We start from the raw sequence: 15,371 nt of genomic DNA on the forward strand, positions 1-15,371 counted from the left end.
GCAAGCCATCTCAGCAAAGGAACACATTGGCCTGCTTTTCAAATATGCTGATCCTTTCAAAGGCAATGAGCCCTGCAAGTGACTCTGTGCATTTGCAAATAATAATCAGCAATTTTTTAAACGTGCAATTGCCCCTGAACCTACAGCTGAGTGTTTTTGCCTTATTTACAGCCCAGGTTTTGTTCTCACTGGGAATAACTGCAATATTAATTAATGCTAGCCATTCATTACAGAAGTCAATGAAGTTAAAGGAGAGAGAAAAACTAGACGAAATTGTTTCTGATAAGCACAAAAGGTTGTCTAAGGTGACCACACTGTGAGGTCAGCACAGCAGAAGTGGGGAGGAGCAGGAGGCCTGGAAGCATAACCCCTCCAGCGAATTAGTGGAGGGGTCAGGGTGAACGAGACTCATTCAGCTTAAGTTGGAGGGCAGCCAGAAAAGCAGAGGTAAGGGCACAGACAGGCACTTAAGGTTTAAGGCTGGCTATCCTTGGCCCAGGCCTTTCCTACTTGCCTGTGTTTTTGTTGGCAGACTTAACATCCCCAAACGCAAACCTGCATTGTAGGGTATAGAATTATCACACTCCTGAGTAAGAAACATAATGTACAGTGGGGAAGAGGAAGGATGTTATGGAACATATCATGTTAACTGTTCATTTATACAAGAGTCATGAAATGTGTGCATTAGCCTGAACCATAACCCTTGAAGGTGGGGCCTGATTCAGAGGGACCATGTGTATTCTGCCACTCATCCAGCCTATGACATGCCATGGCATTCAGGAAAGACAAAACTAACCTAGAGGTGCCAGACCAGCTCTGCAATAGGGAAAGGGAAAAGAAACATTAGATCAGCATCCCAGCATGTAGACTGAATTGGTTGGGGGTCTTGCACACCTAGGAAGCCTGCTTTCCCCCCCTCAGTTAATTGTTCTGCCTTTGCCCACTCCATACTTCCAACAAGTCCAGCCAGAAAACTTGGCACTGGTACATTTTGAATTGGAGAGATGCAAAGGTTTACTTTGTGGAAGCCACACCACCTTTCTAGTGCCTGCCTGCTGTTACAATGATGTAAAGGGAGGGATCAGTCCGATTCTGATCTGTGTCAGTTTCACATACGCAACTCTGTTCCACCCTTTTTTTTTTGCATTACTATGCAAATTATGAAACTGTACCAATTCATATTTAAGTATACATTCTTGACTGTTTTCTACACAATAGGTGAATTTCTAAACGCATCTTCCCTAAAAAATATTTCACTTTCTTATATTTGGATTCCACCATGACGTACATGAAATCCTCAGAAAGCCATGTTCTGTCTATCAATGAAGCCTGTAGGAAAGCATTCTAGATGGCTACTTTACAGTTGAAAAAACTCCACATTGTGGAAGCTCAAAGTTAAAACCTGAGCCTCTTCCTTAACAGTGTAACTGACATTTTTACTCTGGTTTGTAACTAGTGGTAGCTAACTTGGAATTTGGTATGGATCTTGTTGTTTTGTAAACTGAAAGTTTTAACATCACTGATACTGCTAATATGTACATAAACTATGAACATATAATGTAAAAGCCAGCAAACTCAAAAAGTAAAACCAGTATTTACTATTTCTCTGGGTTTTTTACACCAGCCCCTGTACTGTTGGGGAACAGCTCAAAAACCTTAAGACATATTACCACATCAAACTCCTCTAGCTACAATGGATTATTTAGCAAAATCTGGGCTTGCAGTGCTGTAGAATGCAATGTAGAATGTGAAGCTGTGATTTTCCAGTTGCTATTGTGTGTGGGAAGCATGTATCTCCTATTTTAATCTAAATAATTGAGGCTTCAGCAGTCCTACATTCCAATCCACTTTCTCCAGGCCTGTCTTCACATCTTAAGCATTGCAAGATCAGCCTTCTTTTCAGTTCTCTGACAGCCCTCCCTTGCCCTTCATGGATGACTCATGCTGTAAGTTGTTGTTGCCCTAAGAGGGAATGACAGCAAGCAGAAATACCAGTGCTGTTGACATTATAACCCATGTTCAGGTAGGATCCCTCCCTCTCAAATGACTCAATATTTCAAATTCTCTTAACATGGGAGTCCCCTGTGATGAATGTCTAACCACCACCCCACCCTAGCTTGGGAGAAACTATCCAGGAGTTTCTGGAAACATGTTAGAACTTGGTGCTCTGGCTAGGCTACCAAAGCACTATTGTGACCAAACTTGGTATAGTTTGTTACTTAGAGGAAAGCACTTAACTTGAAGGAAACACTTTTCCTTTTTTAGGTGCTCATAATGGCGGCTTCTTAAGTGCTGCATGACGAATACTGTACATTCTTTCCAAAATACTGGCTTTCTAACCATTGCATGCAGCTACAATCAACACGCAAGCAACGTTGAAACCATCATAATACTCTTTGCACATGTCAGGACACCAAATCCTGAAGCACTGGGCCAAATGAACACTTAAAACAGTCTGCCACAAGAAGCCCCTAGTGGTGATTGCTACTGCTACCCAAAAAACCAATTTTGTTTAATCCAGGTATAAGGGCAGTGTGTTACGGATCCTAGTTGATTTCTGGACATGTCTTGCCTTACAGGCTAGCAGGGGTAGTATTACAAAACTCCAGTGCAACATTATTTTCTGAGTTCTTGGTTAGTATAGCATTATGTAGTAACATGCTTTCATTTTATTCATATAATTAGGGCACTTTTCGTAATTTTGTTATGGTTAACTTTGCATGCTCCGACAATCACTAGCACTTGTCATGCTGCCATGTTTTAAACACTATTTGGAAGTGAAGCGAGTATTTTTGCAAAGCCCTCCGATTGCATTTACCAATAGCATTTGGAATAACCAATACACTTAAGGGTTTTCTTATATAAGGCAGAAATTTTAGAAAATGTTGGTATCCTTTAAGCCTCATACACCCGACTTACTTCTAATACACAAATGTTAAGTCAAATCTTACTGAATTCAGTCAAATTTACTTCCACATAGAAATATTGTGGTAGAAACGTAGTCCAATTAAAGATGCAATAGCCAGGAAAAGGTCATGGTGCTAAACAGCATTTTCTGCTTTATATACGGCATTCAGTGGCTTCCAACCATACTTTGGGAGATTTCATTGCTGCAACATTTCCCGTTATCAGTCAGGTGGCTTTCAGCAGGTATCAGTCCTGTCTGGTCTGTGCTATTTCTGCAGTGAGCTCCTTGCTCACCCTGGGGATGTCTCCAAAGAGCTGAGCCTGTCTTCAGGACATTTACTTTCTGGCTTTACACTACTGCACCCATCTGGAGAAATGTTCCTCCCAATCCCCCCAAAATCTATTTCCCACCCTTCAAACCCTTAGTGCCCTTGCACAAACAACAGGGACAAGAGGCTATTATATATCATGCTTTTAATACAAACTTAAAAAAATCTGGAACAATAGAAACTGTACAGATTTGATCAACCTTTGTTGTTTTTTAACTAAATCTCTAGACACGCCAATGTCCTGTTCCAAAATATTGCACAACATTCTGAATACAAAACTCTGATTGTATTCCTCCTTCGCTAGAGAAAAAAGAAAGAAAAAGAACGAAACCCCCTCTGGATCCCTACTCAATGGCCCCCTGCATGTAAGAACCAAAAAACCAAACAAGAACAGCATGGACCTCTGCATTTAAAAACATACATAATTCTGTCCTCTTTGTGTCCATCCATACTCCAAGATCACACGTTGCTGATTCGCTCTTCAAAAAGGGTCAGGAAGGAGGGAAGTGAGGGGAGAAAAGGAGCTTTCACTGCTGCTTTTTTAAAATTTTCCTGAAAAAATATTTTTTTCTCTCTCCTCTAAGAAAAAATCTTGAAAAGAAAAAAGTTCAATTTTTTTTTTACGTTAGAAATATACATATATTATATATACCTCTTACATTTTACAAATGTAGCAAATTATTCAATATAAACGGACAACAAAAAAATTAACACAAACCCATAAAAATAAAAGTTAAAAAAAATCTCTTTTTCTTCCTAAGAAACCAGGTAAATTAGTGCAGGTTTTAAAAATAAAATTGAAGCTGAACGTCTAACTCTTGAGACAACAAGACCAAAAAAGAGGCCGTGAGTTTCATTGTCGCCAGCACTGGAAATGCTTCTGAAGCACGGTATGTGTTCCTTTAGGAAATACAGAGGTTGGTCCTTCCCCTTTTCCTCCTTATGAACGCAGACTTCTTTTCAAAAAGCAGTTAACAGGATAAAGCAGTGTGAAACATCACATGTCGCAGGTGCTAGTGAGGTTCTCTCCCTCCCTTCAATATACTTAAGCCTGAGAAGGGTGCATAACCCCACCCAAGGCAGTGGCTCAGGGCAGCATTCTGCTGCATGTGGAAGTTCTCGGCGGAGATTATGCTGGGCAGATAGGGAGCCAGCAGCTCTCCTAGGGAGGAAGTCCAGTGTAAAAGCATGGCAGTCTACAGTACATGTTGAGGGGAAAGAGGTGGGTGGCAGTGGTAATGTTGGGAGTGGGGGTGGGGTGGGGGGAAGACAAACAAATGTGTTTACTGAAGAGGTCTAACGTGTCTTGTTCAGGTTTAGGACTTCTAGCTTCATGAAACTTCACCCATCACTTTACTGCCCAATAGTATCTTCCCTCCTTAACCCCTTAGTGGCTCACAGAAAACAGGCAGAATGCAAATAAGTTTTTTCTTTTTTAGTGTCCTTTTCCTCAGCCCAGCAAAGAGGCAGGGGTAAGAAGGGGGTACAAAGAAACAAAAAAGGGCTCAACTTGGGGATACCTAGAGAAGATCTCATGCATAAGCCACATCACTGTGGCCTGGGCAGGAGACACTTCCCATCCATTTCACCGAATGATCTCTAGTGCAGAGTTAGGCATCCTTCACAGGAGGACAGATGCTTGTAGCAGTTAAGGCTCATATACAGTCCTACAGGGAATCCTCAGTTTAGCTTAAGTGGAAACGCAAGTCTCCAGGTCAAGTCACCAAAGAGCTCTAGAATTGTAGCTTATTTATTCAATATGACTTTGCCAGAGAAGGTGCAAAAGCAACATTTTATACACGGTCCAAACCATGCTGTTTGGGGGTGGGGAGCAGATAGTGATGGTAGAGAGAATATGCCTAGAGTATGTAATCCACAGCCACATCTATGTTATCTCCCCTGAAGTTCTCTCTCACCCCTTATCGCCATAGATAAGTAAACTTTTGGACTCAGTAATTATCTCACAAGGCATAGATGGGGAAAGGTTTGCAAATCATCTGCCAAAAGAAAAGAAAAACTCACTCTTGAAGGCCACTACTGTCCCTGTCTTCCAGGCTGTCCTCTCATGACAGAAAAGGGAGATGCAGGGAATACCATTAGGATTCCTAGTTCAATAGCAACAATAAGGGAGGAGAGACTCTACATTCTTATCAGAGAACACTTTCTTCTCACCACATGTTGAGCAACATTCTACAGCAAGCCCACTTCATTCCTCATGCTCTCGAAATGGAACAAGTCCAGACTGGACCTGATATGTGGGGCGCTCTTCCGTACAGGAATGCCTGCTTCCTTTCAAATGAAAAATCATAAGGTTTTTGGTCAGAAGTCTTAAGAGACATGAGATTCAAAGTGCAAACCCTCATGCTATTCATCCAGAAAGCAGTCTGCACTGTAACTCCCTCTTCCCTGCCAAAAAGTAGTGCTATCATAGTCAAGAGCAGGAAACCATCCTTTCCATGAGAATTAGTAACCAAATGCTCAGCTGTCAACAGAAGAGCTCAGAACCCCATAAACCAAGGCAATTGGTCCAGAGGAACATCAATGGGGGCTGCTCAGGCACAAAAAAACCCTGGAAGGCCAGCTCTCACTCCTACCCTTGAAAGAGAGTGCAATATACATGGATCAATTTTTCTCACAAGTCAGAAGTGTTTGCATCTAGAGTCCTATTTATACATCATAGCATTAGCAGCTGACATGGGATCTAAGCTTCCCAAAGAGTACATCTAACTCCAGACTCTTAAGGGGGCTAAGGGGAGAGGAGGTGCTTACAATGGAAAACTGTAGGGGGGAAAAACCTGTCCCAGATGCTACAATGCTGCCCCTTCCAGCATTCCCCTGAAGCTAGAGGGGCTAAGGCCTTGCCATCACCAGTTAGCGCAGGAAGAAACAGAAGCTGAGAACTTTGTTCTACTCCCATTTTGCAATAGGAATACAAAAACGGAGTTATGAGAAATGAATACATTTGCTCCACTGTCTGGGCCTCTCATTACGCACTGAGAAACCCAGGCCTACCCTAGGAAGTGCTTGAGACTTCACACATCCAGAAGCCGTCTAAATCATCCCCCATCACTCCAAAACAGGGAGGAGGGGAAAATCAAGGTATCTGGCTGCAAGGGACATGACAGCACCCTGAAAAATGCCATCCTTGCAGTAAGAATATTTGAGAACCAGTTCCAAGAAGCAGCATGGGACATAATATAAAGTGGCTCTGGCTCCCACCACTGCTGGGCTGGAACAATAACCTTCCTCATTAAGTGTACAACAACGGATAGGAAAGAGCACAGGAAACAAGTTAAAAAAAATAATCAGTGCTTCAGCAGCGCTTCCTGGCATGACACAACGAATCAGGATTTGTCTCTTTCCAAGAAGCTATATTTATAAGATTTCAAATATTTCTAATTATTTTTTCTCTTTTTTTGGAAGTTATTTTCCCCAGAATACTCTCATGGTGGTCAGTTGGCCAAAACCACTGGCTGGAACGACTGGCTGGGATACTGCATGGCGTTCAGATTGTAGCTGAGTCCTTCCACGAAGGGTGTCTTCTCCAGAAAGAGGCTGTTGGTGCTGCCCCCAAAGACCTGAGCCATGTCAAAATTGCCGCCGCCGCCACTGGCACTGAATTGGGATGCAGGAGGCATGCCGCCGGCCTGGTTTTCGGTGGCTACACCATCAAAGAAGAGGCTGCTAGCTCCTGGCGATCCACCATTGTAAACAAACTCCTTGGCATTGGGGGAGAGCTGAGATTGAGGGGCCGTACTGCCCCCAATGAAGTTCAGAGAATGCATAGACAGGGAGAGACCTTTGTGCTTCAGCAGGCCATTGGTGGGCGACCTGGCCAGGCGCTGCTGCTGCTGTGGTGGAACCCCTGTGCCACTGGTGGCTGCTCCAGCTCCTCCGCCTTTCTTCATCTTGGTTGAGCCAAACTTAGTGGCAGCAAAAGTGGCAGTGGTGAAGGTAATGGGCTGGGCAGAGCGAGGGATGAACGTGGGGCTGGGTGACTGGCCAAACGATGGGGATGGAGAATTGGACAAGGAGTTGTCCTGGCTGCCAATGGGGACGAACACCTGAGCGTCAGGATTGAAGCTGCTCTTGATCTCCTTGTCCAACTCAGCTGCACTGCAGCCCTCGCTGTCATCTAGATATAGGACCTTGACAGACCCTTTCTCACCAATCTGGTAGGAGACTTCAAATGGGTCAATCCAGACACTCAGTTCTTCAGGAACATTGGCCCGCACATCCTCTACAGCCAACCCACTCCGCTTGGCTGCCATCTCAACTACGGGGTCCACTGTCTCCCCAATGTGAACACAGCGATAGCCAGAACCCTTCAGGGGCTTCTCTGGGTACCAATGGCCTTCATATTTTTTCTTCAGCAGCCGCTCTAGCTCCTCACCAAACAAGTCGGCCCGCCTCCGTGGAAGCTTGTTGTACAGATATGAGATGATGAAGTTCAGAGCAACTTTGATCTCCAGATGCATACTCCCTTCACAGCAAGCAAGGTAGGGCAGTATATTAAAAATAGACAGCGGACACAAACATAGACGGATTTTGGCTCCAAACAATTCTGAAAAAGACAAAGAGAAATGAAATGTAAGGTGGAAATATTGTATCTTTAATACTGTTGCAGCACAATAGTTATACTTTTAGTTGCAGAAACTGATTTCTGAAAATTCAGCATCTTAACTGGCAATAATAAATAAAAGACTGTGCAAAGTGCATTTGCACCTTGACGATTGTAAAGAAGAATATCCCTTTATGCGTTTAACACATACACATTTCTTTGGTTCTTTGTATGCTGTCAAACATTATTATTTATTAGTTTATCTCTAGGCCACTCACCAGCCAAAAATTGCAAGGTGATATACAACATAAAAAGCTGTAAAACTACACAATAAAAATATGATAGATCCTTTAAAAAATCACAGTAAGTTAAATGTTATAAAGTAAATCAAACCAGCAAAAGATACACCCTTGGAGTGCCTGAACTTCCTTCAAGAGCCTCAATAAATAAATACGTATTTTTTAAAGTGCCTAAAATTGCTAAGGAGACCAACTGCACCTCCAATGGGAAGGATTTTCATAACTGGGGTGCCACTAAAAAGAGGTGTTGCTGTCTGGACAATGCCACTGATAGCACCACTAGCAGAGCTTTCATGTAGTTGCTACTGTCTTAATGAGTCAAAGTTTCATTTTAAGACACTGGAGCAAAGCAGATCAATACATTTCAAAAGACAGAAACTAGTTTAGTGGTGATTCATCCCATTGTGGTAACACCAGTGATCCTTGATATTGTAATATTAAATAGATAACAAAAAGCTGAAAAGGTGTTTCTTCTGAAAATAGCTTCAGAAGGTCAACTCAGATAAACAGAAGATAATCCTGGATGGAACTAACAGTAGCTTCTGATCCCAAGTGATATAAAAACAAGGCATACGTTCATCAGGAAGACTCAGGAAGGTTAGTACTATGTGGCCTGGAAGAGAACTTTAGGTCAGGCTTTCCCAATGTGCTGACCTCTAATGTTTTGGTGTACAACTCCCATCGTCACTGACCACTGGCCAGTGATGAAGCCCAAAACACCTGAAGGACAATAGATTATGGAAGACTGACTTAGATTCCCAAACACCAAATTTTCTTCTTTATCCCCCATTTTTTTTACTAACATTCTAGGAGACCTCCAATCATCACTCATTCTATTAAATACAACTCTAAATGCCCCAGAAAAAATAATAGAAAATGAAGGATATTTAAAATGAAAGCTGTATGTATTATCTTGGCAGCTTAGCAGGATAGAGACTAGCTTTTTGTTTCCTTAGGATCACCTGTAACAAGTGCCTACTAAAAAGCAAGGGCAAAGGATACACTCCAAACTTCTGACATATATGTCAAGCTGCTTCTTCTGGTGTAGTGCTTGGAGCTAAGAAGAAATCTAAGCTTATCCTGAAGAAGGAACAAAGAGACCTCTAACTACAGCATTAGGAACAACAAAGGGAGCTACTGGATAGGTTTCCATCTTACACGCCATTTCTGAACACTTGTGGCAGCTTATCTGCCTACAATGTTTGAAACTGCCCTGGTGTATGAACAGCTGGAATTAGACAAAATTGTGTGAAAGAAGGAATTAGCACACAATGACTGTACAAACTGTACACAGGTAAGATACTGAATTTTCTACCAGAAGATGTAGTGATTATAGGTGGTGATTCCTTAAAACCAGGGTTGCATTCTCCAAAAAGAATGCCTAGTTGCCATTTTGGGGCCAGACAGCTTGAAAGTTGTATTTTTCAAAATGACTTTTTGGTTCCTGAAATTCATTCTGATTGTGCAAATAAAATATAATATAAAGAATTCTACAGGATGTGATGCAAGTGTGTGAAAACATTCAAGACCCAAGGATTTCAGGCATGCATCTCCAGATGGTGAAGATGGCAGGCACCATCCTGGCGCCCGGGCATCTTCACCTGGCTGCAAGTGGCTGATATCCAGCTGCAAAATGCACCTGGCGAATTTCAAACACTGGCCACCACCAGTATTTGAGAGAGTAGACAGATTCATGGAAAGTAGCCCTATCAATGGCTACTAGTCATGATGGCTGTATGCTGTTCTCCAGGATCAGAAGCAACATGTTTCTGAAAGTTGCTGGGGAACAAGAGCAGACTATTGGGCTTATGCTGTATTTGTTCCCAGAAGCATCTGGTTGGCCACTGTAGGAAACAAACTGGATTTGATGGGTCTTTGGTTTGAACCAGCAGGACTTTGTGTTATTGTGTTTCACTAAAGCGTTAAAAAACTAAACTCTGCATTAAGTATGTCCACAGAAACCTGCCGATTCTATGCCTGCTGTATTGCAGCAAATAACAGAAGAGCTCTCTAAAAAAATTCCTCTGAATGCAGTCTTATATAGTTGACCATGGCCTGACCGCTAACAGCACAGCCCAAGACCTTGGAGCTTGTTTTTCAGGAGTTACTAAACCGTGAGAAGTTTTATCACAGCTATTTGAATGTGCTTCTTAAAATGGAAATTGCCACAGGAGAAGTTTGAGTAAGGCAAATTTCTGAAAGGTCAACTAGAAGCAGAACATTTTCAAGCTAGGCAGTCAAACAAACTCTTTAAGATGGAGCCTTCCAATGGATTTCTGTCTAAAGAACTATTGTTAAAGCAATGATCCTCAAATTTCTCCCCCTCCCCCAGATTTCTCCCCCCACGGGTCTTGGCAAACCCCTAAATTCTGTTTATGCCTCTTGCAGCAATTATAATTATTTGTAATTTTATTATTACATTTGCTTACTACCATTTATCCAAAGATCACAGGGCAGTTCACAACAGAATGCACTGTGCTAAATACTGTATGATTTTTAATTGTATTTTTATTGCTTCTTCTTTTCTTATATTGTTATTTTGTTGTACTACAATTTGTTGTACTACTTTTCTTATATTATTATTTTGTTGTACTACAATTTGAATTTCATAGGATTCTATAGAATTCCTTCACCAGAATGCTGTGAAACACCTGAATGATATTCAGTTTGCGAACCCCTACCATAAAGCACACAATAAAGCTGCATTTATTCCACATATAGCAAAGTTTCAGTCTACTGTACTGAAAGCTTAGCAAACTTGAGAGGGTAATACATGACTGGCATTAAGAGACCTTATATTTCTATAAGGATGCCACATTTTGGAAACTAGCTACTATAATTCAGATCTGATAGTTTTTCTTTCTTTCAAAAGGGACACAGAGCTGTCTACAAGTATGTTTTCAGGAAATAAACTGTTTTTGCTTATGTACATGCTGGATGTCTTGGTCAGAATATTAAGTTACAGCTCACTTCAGAGTAATTATGCACAGAAGTAAATACCACCAAGTTGAAAGGAACATACTTGCAGATAAGTGTACAAAGGATTGCAACCTTCAGACCCAAATACCACTGTCCTGATTGAGGGGTGCTCTTTCATAGTATAGCTTTAAGACAGGCATCTACAGCTGGAGAATGGAAAGATTGTCTCTCACAGGAGTTCCCTTGTCCATCTGGCTCTTTCTCTCTCAGGGAAATGAAAGGAATGTATTACTTTTCTTCAAGCAGAACTTTAATGGTTGTGAGTCTTCAAAGATAGTACAAAAAACTACAGATATCTAATCTTCTACTCTTTGGCTATACCATGCTGCATTTATCACTACAATGATAAATTAAATGTTTGTGTTATAGCATCTATACAAATAATAATAATCAAACACTAGCTGACCCCACATAATTTAGCACAACAGTCTAAATTATTTTAGAAAAAAAGTCCACCAAGGAATATAAATCTAGCTTACATGTCAACAAAATAAGCTTTATATCCATCAGGATTCAGTAATCCCTAGGCTGTTAATATGGCATCCTACACAGGGGATGACTGCAGGTGGCAAAGCATAACAGTCAATACGGAATCCCTTGTTTTCTCTGCAGAACTTCATCAATAAAGGTGCACATTACCTCAGGACAGCCTATGGTTCTGAAAATGTCAGAGGCAAGTAGCAATTTATTTTGCACGAGACAATTACAAGCACATGACACAATGTGGAATAATGAGCTACACAACATTTGCCTATGATTCGATGCAAGAACAATCTCCGGCATTAGGGCATAATGTCTCAGTAATACAGGCATTGTCAAGGTACATCACTTGCACATGAGGAAATTCTACAGTGGTCCAATCATATTGAGTAAATACTTTAAATAATGACCTTGTCAGTTAGGTTTCTGACCCTTACACAAAATACGGCAATTATTGGGGGGGAGGAAAGCGGTACAACGCCGGCTTCATAAAGCCATCATTGCTTTATCCCAATATAAGCCAGAATCTCATAATAGTCTCCTAACATTTGCTTGCAAGCCACACCCAAGCAAAAGAGCAACCTTCGATTCAGTTGACCCCACCTCACCAATGCACCCAATTTCAGAGGATAATCTGAATTAAGTACAGATGCAATACAAAGCGACTGCGCCTGGGGAGGGGCAAGCCCGAGGAAGACACGTTCTCGATCCACGATTGCACAACCCACTCCCTCTTCTCCTGCCCAAACCTCCTGCGTCTGTGGGCGTTATTTGCACAGGGCACCTCCCTCCCAGGCCTCCTCGCGCACGCGAAACTGGCATTACCGTCCCGCACGGGGACCTGCTCTCCGCCCGCCTCCTGCCCCACAACTTCAATAATCGCCTGTGCCAAGGTCCACGGATGAATGACCCAGCCAAGGAAGCCTCAACATCCATTAAGGCTGGCCCCCTCCCCTCCGCTCTGCCTCGACTGGAGTGTCCCGGGAGTTGTACTACGTAGCGAGCCCTGCTTTTCTCCTATACAAGATGCAGCGCCTGGGCGAGTGACCTACTTTGCCTTTTAACTACCCTTCTCAATATGCTTTGCGCCAAAGCTGGCCCAGACAGCGAGCGCCTGCTCAGTGGAGCACGGCACAAAATTTTCCAAGGCGCATGCGCTCTCTGTGCTCGATTGCTCAACGCTTCTCCCCCCCTCCATCCCCCCCCCCCGGCCTCAACATGCCATCTTGCATTGTTGGATTTCTATGTGGAATAACTAATTTCTCGGCCTCTTTCTCCCCCGCGCGGAGAGGCGGCTTGCGGGGCGGGAGATGGATTAAGCGGAGGAAATTTCAATCAGGGCTTATTGTTACGGTTGCAACTCACATCTGCTCCTGCTGGGTAGCTCAGAAGTAGACAACACCCCCCCCCTCAAAAAAAGACACACCAACACACACACACACACACACACACACACACACACGCAGAGCTGCTAGGCCTACGAAACAAGAGACTTGGCCAGGAGTCCTTGCAATACTCGGAAGTAAATGCCCGCTAGTTCAAGTGCGCCTTGAAACTGACAGCCAAGGAACCAAGCCGGGAGATGCGGCCCGCACTGGGGGACCAGGAGGAAAGGCCGCTTCCCCTTGTACCCTCCCCAGCCGACCTCCGCCTCCCCTTCCCGAGGGATGCTTGCAGCCTCCTCTTCCGACCTAAAGGAAGGCCCCCCCCCAAAAAAAAAAGATGGGCGGAGGCCGAGGAGAAGCGTAGGCCGAGTGAAGGTGATCTGGCCCTGGCCTTTACCTCCAGGCTCGGGCTCTCGCTTCAGGGCCGCCCAAGCTTCTGGGTCACAGGTGCCCCCGCCCCAGAGCTGAGAGCCTTCCCTCCCGAAATCCCCCTTCTCAATAATGGGGGGGGCGCGGAGGTGACACCCCAAAATTAAATTCGAGGGCAGTGCAAAAAGGTGGCTTTGGGCTCCAAGCCGCCCCAGGCCCGCACCTGCAGGGCCCTCCGAGGCAGATCCCGGGGCCTGATTTACCTCACAGGGCGGCAGTCACGATGAATGAGAGGAAGGAGACGGCCAAAGGCCCTTCCCACACCGAAAGCTGTTCCCCAAACCGAGTCCAGTGCTGCCGTTTGCTTTTCCTGAGCCTCCCCGCCTCCATCCCATTATTAAATCACTGCGGGAAGGAGAACAAGTTCCTCATCCCACTTAAGCTTTGGGGCTGCCGGAGGCTGGATTTCTCTCCCCCCCCCTTGCTCCGCACTATAATATAAATATATCTGTATTTGCTTTGTTTTAGGTCTGCGTTTGTGACATAAGAAATCCTAAAGAGGCCCCCGGGGCTCTATTCCGAGGAGGGAGGGGGAAAGAAAGTTCGAGCACAAAACGGGCTGGAACCATCTTTTTTTCCTGACAAAAGCCGAGCTTTTGAGTATTGATCCGGATTGAGCGAAACAGAAACCGTCTTCTTCCTCGCTCGCTCGGGTCCCAAAGATTCCCTACGGTCACCCCTTTCGGTCCAGCCCTGTTGGTGGTTTTACATTCTTAAAAAGGATCGAAATTTTCTCCCCTAATTCACCCGAACCTGGGAGGAAGGCAGAGGGGAGGGTTTTTTGCACGATAGGTGGTCCAAGGACTCGATCATCGCGAATTACCTGAGGGATATGGGGTGGCTGTTGCTGTTTGTTTTTAATCCACTCCGGTAAAATGAGTAAAAACAAAATGGTGAACCGGGGACATTTTTCAATCGTTCAACCCAAATGACTTTCAACCTCCCTTCACGATGAAATCAAAAACATTAATCGCTTTGGGGGGGGGGGCAAAGAGTGCCGTGTAAGAGACACAGCGCTACTAAGACTAAGGCAGGGATTCATTTTTTTCCTCCTTTCTATTAAAGGGGCAGAGCAGATCTGCCTACGATGATTTGAGTAGAAGCCAGCCCTTCTCTCCTTGAGAGAACCAGAAGCGGAGTTGGAAGACTGGCGGCTTCTGAAAATCTTATTAGCACAATGCGATTAATTCGTTCCTTAAAGGAATAGACGAGGCGCAGCAAAACCCCAACGAGATAAGCCGGCGTGCGGAAGAAAAACACCGTTCAAGAAAATATTTAAATCGTGTGACTATGGAAATCGTTCCTCTTCCTTTGCCCTCATCACCCCTCAATTTTAGCAATAAGCCGTCACTTACTTCTTTTTTTCAGCACCAGGTGAGATGGTTTGGTGGCTTCTTTTTCTTTCCAGGGTGTTTCTTGGGAGTTCCTCTCTCACAAAGTGCTGATATGGTGGTGGGCGTTCGATTTTTTTTTATATAAAAAAATTAAATGGATGCTGTTTTAGATAACTTCTCCCCCTTCTACAGGCCCAATCAGAAGTGGGGTGGGGGGATGTTGACTGGGGCGCCCCCTACTTCCTTCCTTCCCTCCCTGCGCAGGGAACCTGAAGCCACCCTCTCCCTGGCCCAAAGTGAGCAAAGTAAATGAAAAGTTTCACCCTTAGCAACCCTGCGCATGGATATTCCCTTCCACACCCAGGGTGATGCGTCCTGCAAAGGACAAGGAAGGGGAGGGGAGGGAGGGCAGGCTGGAACTACTTTCCCAAACACTGGCTTTAAGTTAACCCGTTCTGCGCCGAGCGCGTTATATTGTTGTTTCAGATGCTTGGAAACGCCTCCCGTAAAGAAAGTCCGTCATTTGCCACGGATATTTATTTATTTTTTTGGTACGTTTTAATGAATTTCCGCTCTTCATTCTGTGACAGGCAACAACTTGTATTCAACCCTTCAGAGAACCCTCCTGAGAACAAACCAAGGAAATTTTAAATAGATTGGACCCCTTT

The 15,371-nt window shown here is 43.9% G+C and overlaps 1 protein-coding gene across 2 annotated transcripts; it reads right to left on the reverse strand.

Annotated features, from left to right (window-relative positions):
* Positions 1-3,364: 3,364 nt before the first annotated feature.
* On the reverse strand, positions 3,365-15,024 carry TOB2 (transducer of ERBB2, 2). 2 transcript variants are annotated; one of them, XM_079993497.1, is made up of 2 exons: positions 14,725-15,024; positions 3,365-7,800 (listed from the first exon to the last, which is right to left on the reverse strand). In XM_079993497.1, the coding sequence occupies exon 2, from the start codon at positions 7,712-7,714 to the stop codon at positions 6,689-6,691; it is 1,026 nt and encodes a 341-aa protein (XP_079849623.1). In that variant the 5' UTR covers positions 7,715-7,800; positions 14,725-15,024; the 3' UTR covers positions 3,365-6,688. The 2 variants fall into 2 exon arrangements, with proteins under 2 accessions (XP_079849623.1, XP_079849624.1); XM_079993498.1 differs by lacking the exon at positions 14,725-15,024 and adding an exon at positions 13,573-13,703.
* Between the last annotated feature and the right edge of the window lie 347 nt (positions 15,025-15,371).

Source organism: Podarcis cretensis (genome assembly GCF_951804945.1).
Source record: "Podarcis cretensis genome assembly, chromosome: 10".
NCBI classification, from domain to species: domain Eukaryota; kingdom Metazoa; phylum Chordata; class Lepidosauria; order Squamata; family Lacertidae; genus Podarcis; species Podarcis cretensis.